The 4,951-nt window shown below is 35.1% G+C and overlaps 1 protein-coding gene across 2 annotated transcripts in view; it reads left to right on the top strand.

Moving 5' to 3' along the window:
* The window catches only part of B4galt6 (beta-1,4-galactosyltransferase 6), a 90,094-nt gene extending 85,149 nt beyond the window's left edge, over positions 1–4,945 (top strand). For both annotated transcript variants that reach the window (XM_023714107.1, XM_004623554.3), the window contains exons 7-9: positions 1,561–1,683; positions 1,940–2,041; positions 3,114–4,945. In XM_023714107.1, the coding sequence (XP_023569875.1) occupies positions 1,561–1,683; positions 1,940–2,041; positions 3,114–3,261 (373 nt within the window). In that variant the 3' untranslated portion in view covers positions 3,262–4,945. The remainder of the gene's footprint in view (positions 1–1,560; positions 1,684–1,939; positions 2,042–3,113) is intronic.
* Positions 4,946–4,951: the final 6 nt, after the last annotated feature.

Here is a 4,951-nt window from a genome sequence, read left to right as displayed (position 1 = left end):
ATAGTATTGGGTCTTCCGCTTGACTGACAATGTCAGAAATTGTTGACCTGAGTCCCCTACAGCTCAACATAACAGCATGGCTTTACTTCTTATATTTCTTTTTTATACGTTTCTGCTGGATGGTTAAGACCAAGGTAAAGCAGGACCTATGCAACAAGAGTTGTAGCTTTTGGTTTAAACTCTGTATTCTTGACCTGCTCCTTAATTATAAGATACTGATCTATTTATTTTCTGAGTGGAGAGATCTTAAATGTAAACAGTTACCAGAGCTGTAAGAGTAACTTGATGTCAAAGAATGCAGGTCTAATCTGAGGGAGATCACAGTCTTCATTACATAATGGAAGTGGAGGAGAGAGAAAACCTTGCCTGGTGCAGGGAAAGTGCAGTCGGCTTGTCTCAGCTTTGGCTGGCGTCCAGCATACGGAGCAGAGAGGCACAGAGTCTCAGCGTTGCAGGGAGGAGTTGGCATCCAAATGAGAAAGATTTTTCCCCTTAGCAAACCTTTTCCACATTACTACTCTATGTGAACCCCCAAGTTTGTGGTCACTTGCAGGGGCATCAAGGACATTCCAACCACACAGGAAAAACAAGTTGAGTCCCTCGGATCTGATAGGAAACCTGCACCCCAGCGTTTTCCTGAGACAGTTTTGCCATGCTTCAGGACTTCAGGTTTAGGGGTGCTGCCTTGACATGAAAAAAACTAAAAACTCATCCATGTGTAAACTAACTTTGATTATTAAAAATGTAGCCTAAAAGTAGTAGTTTATTCATTCCTTAGAATGTGTTAGAAAAGGGTAAGAAAAAAATTTTTTTTAAATAAAAGGGTAAGAAAAATAAAACCCAGATTTTAAAACATGGTTACTTCTGTAAATATTGTACATTCAAAAAATAAACATTTGTAAAGATCTGTGAGCATTTTGTGAGTGTGTAGAAGCACATACAATCATTTTAGATGATGACACGTGCCTGGGACCCCCAGTGCTCAGCCTGGACGCTGAGGCAGGAGGACTGAGTTCAAGGCCAGAGTGGGTTATGTCATGAGAACTTTTTTAAGAAAGCAAAAAGCAATCAAAAACTCATTAGAAGTATAAGTAGCTAGTCATTTCAAAATTAAATTCTAGAGTAGTTCTAATTTATATCCAGTTCTTTTTAATAAGTAATGTGTTTATAAATAAGTTTTATTTTCAAAATACTAATTTAGCAAAATCTAACATTGCATTGGCAGTTATTAGTATATTTAATCAAGTTTTTGTTACAAGCATATGATTTTTGAACACTGGAGTATTATAAAGTAACAATATTAAATACTGATTTCACTGGCCACAAGTGTTTTATTTTGCATTTAGTGTATTTTATTTTGCACATGTCCTTGTCTCACTGGAATGTGAAATGCTTTGTTTCTTGCTTTACTTCACATTTCCAGGCTACTATTTAATGAGTCTAGTTGTTTATTTAGAAAAAGTGATGCATTTTACAGAGCACGTGAAAGAGAAAATTGAGTTTCACCTGGCAACTGTTCAGGTTTCGCTGATAGAATGCTGTGTCCTGCTTTTTTTCTAGTCTTCCGTATAAAGAGTTCTTTGGTGGTGTAAGTGGACTGACGGTGGAACAGTTTAGAAAGATCAATGGTTTTCCTAATGCCTTCTGGGGATGGGGAGGAGAAGATGATGACCTTTGGAACAGGTATGTTAAGATACAAATCACTTAAAAGTAGAATTTCTAAACTTGTTGTCTGTTAGGTAAACCATACTTAACCTATTCCCAGCAAGGAGTCTTTAGGATGGAGAGCTTGGAAGTTCCTAAATCCTTTTTGCATTTTTTTCTTTCATAAAGAGTTTCTTCTGAAATTCTTGGCAGCATACACATTAGAGAACCCTTTTGCATCTTTGAAATTGAACGCACGCAATCCATTTCTACGTATTTCTATGCTGTGTTGCAGAGTTCACTATGCTGGCTATAATGTAACCAGACCTGAGGGAGATTTAGGGAAATACAAGTCTATTCCTCATCATCATCGAGGGGAAGTCCAGTTTTTAGGACGGTAAGTTTAATGTCATTTTCAGATACCAAAACTTTTCAAAGCTGTTTAATATATACAGGGTTAAAAATACACTGCACCCTGCCCTCAGCCTTAGCACCTTCTCAGAAATCTCTGTGTCACGAAAGCTGAGGTGAGCTGTTTCTAACCCGAGCTTTGGCGGTAGGAGGTGGCAAGGAGGCAAAAGACAGAAGTGGAAACTGGGAGACCAATCTCTTCCACATGGGATGGGAGCTAAGAGGTGGAGGGAGGGAAGGGGAAGGGAAGAGGGTTAGAGGCCTTGTGTGCACCTGCTGGCTCCCCACAAGGAGGACAGTCACTGTGTGCTGTTATAAATACACACTAAGAAATACTCTGTACCCCCAAAAATTCTGCTGAAGAGAATTTTATTTATGGAAGGAAAACATTTTTGTGCTTGTTTTAAAGATGTGTGTAGGGGCCGGGGAGATGGCTCAGTGGAATAAGCGCTTCCCTGGCAAGCACAAGGGCCTGAGTTCAATCCCCGGTTCTGCCAAAAAATAAAAATAAAAAATAAAGAGATGTGTGTATATACATACATATTTAATGTTAAAGAATCCAGTTAATTGTTTAGTTTTAGAATGTTTTCCTTTTTTTTATGAAACATTTTTATTTCTGTAGGTTATATTGCATTTTATTTCTTTTTTTTGACATCAGTTATTTTATTTTAAAGAAAAAAAATAAAAACAATGGTACAAAATCTCAAAACAAGATTTTAGGAGAGTAACAATGGTTAGTACGTTGTGTATTGTTATTGCCAAAGTAGTTTCTCATATTATAGAATGTTTTCTTAACATGTAACACTTTCTTTAAGGCTAAGTTGTCAGACACAAAATGGTTTTTTTTTTAAGCTGGGATTTTTTTTCACCAGTAAAAATCCCATTTAAAAATGAATGATCTAGAGATTTTTTTAAGGTTACACACAAGAACCTAAAATTGTAAAGAGCTTTATATGCTTTAATTATAAGATGTCCTATATAGAACATACTTTACCTAAGTTTTCCCTTTTTGCACTTGTTTTCTGTAACTTTTTTGTTTTTTCCCTCTAACACTGTAGGTATAAATTACTAAGGTATTCTAAGGAACGCCAGTACATTGATGGGTTGAACAATTTACTGTACACTCCAAAACTACTGGTCGACAGGTTGTATACAAATGTATCTGTAAACCTCATGCCAGAGTTAGCTCCGATCGAAGACTATTGACAGCAGGAGCCTGTGGACCACGGCGCGGCCAGCAACCTGGGGTGCACACGTGGCGGAAGTCAGCGATTGGCTGTGTCTCCATGCGCTGACTGCGGGAAGAGCCAGCCGTCCTCTTTGTTTACAGCGTGCGACTCGATGCAGCCACCCTCCTCTCCCTCTGCTGAGGGATGCTCCCATGATGAGCGCTGCAGAAATAAAGCTGTTGCTTAAGATTGGAAGCTAAAAGGGATCCCTATGAAGAGAAAATTTTTATATGAAAATCTATAATTCAAGAGAATGCTTTTATTTCTGTTTAAACTTATTTTGTACATGTGATGTAAATTAATGTGTTCAAATTGTTTAAAAATAAGATGTGTCACAGTTTTGCATGTAATCAATTATGCCTCTATTGGACTTTTTTAGACATTTTTTTAATTTGCATGGGAATAAAAAACCCTGTAATTTTATGTCAATAAACAAAGGTTAGCCCTTGTGTGAAATGAAGGAACTGTCAATAATTGACAGCAGACTAATATGGTAAACTGTTACACTAGTTTTCAGCTTTAGACCTTCAGCGTCTCGTGGAAGAAGCCACAACATTCTGAGGGCTTTAAAGGGAGAAAAGAAAGGACTTCCACGCTTTTCTTCCTGCCAGGATACCTTTTCTCCTCGCCTGCAGTCTCATCAGATTTTGCTAAATAACAACCATATTGTTTATGCATATTGCATGAGTATTACCGAAACCTTAAGAGTTGTGATGTGACATGATCTACAGGACCTCTATGGTAAATACCTTCTATGTATCTCTGGTGTAAGTGTCAGGGATTTTGTGCCTCTACAATTGTTCCCAAGGTTGTGTGTTTATACACTGTGTGTGTGCATTTTTTTTAATTATAGCACTTTTATTATTTTCAGTTCAGAAGAGCCAAAAATAACCTTCATTAAAAAATTAGTTTTTTCTTTTTTTAAAGAATGAGCTGTGAAAACCCAGTAGTACTTATACAAATGAATTATACTATTAGATAAAAAATTAAATGTTCTATTTTTATGAATGTAAATGCTTAGTAAAAACAAATTTAAAGTTTTAATTCTGACTTACAGAATTTCACTTTTGAAAGGAACCCTTTTAATATAAGCAGTTAAATTCAAATTATATTTTTTCCACTTTCAAGAAATCTTTGATGTTATTAAAATTTCCTCACTAAAAGTATAATTTGATAAACTATCATAAAATACATTCAGTTATTTAAATGAACTATTATAATATATACTTCTGAAAACAGGTACTTATTTCCTGATAAACAAGTATTTTTATCTTAAAATTCGATGAAATTTTCTGAGGCAAAACCTAACAACAGTTGTAATTTGAAAAGTATTAATTAGAAAGATCCTTTAAAATATTTTACAGTATTTTACAAATTAAAACTAAAAAAGGTAAATCTTGAACATGACAAGTAATAGATTTCTATATATGAGAAATGTTTGGATAAAATTTGCCTATTATTCAATTAAAACAAATTGGTTATTTATCTCAGGTTTTAAGTTTAATTTTCAAGTGTCATTTTCTATGACAGTTTTAGTAACAGAAATGACCATAAACCAAAATGCAAAATAATTGAAATTCTTATAGTTTGAAAAACCTTATAGCCTCTCTTTATGATGCCAAACAGAACTGTTTTTTATTTATTTATTAGAAATATTTCCAAAACAT

This window comes from Octodon degus, unplaced genomic scaffold (genome assembly GCF_000260255.1).
Source record: "Octodon degus isolate 3935 unplaced genomic scaffold, OctDeg1.0 scaffold00003, whole genome shotgun sequence".
Classification (NCBI taxonomy): domain Eukaryota; kingdom Metazoa; phylum Chordata; class Mammalia; order Rodentia; family Octodontidae; genus Octodon; species Octodon degus.
Note: the sequence above shows the minus strand (reverse complement) of the source record. Positions and strands in the feature narration are given on the sequence as shown.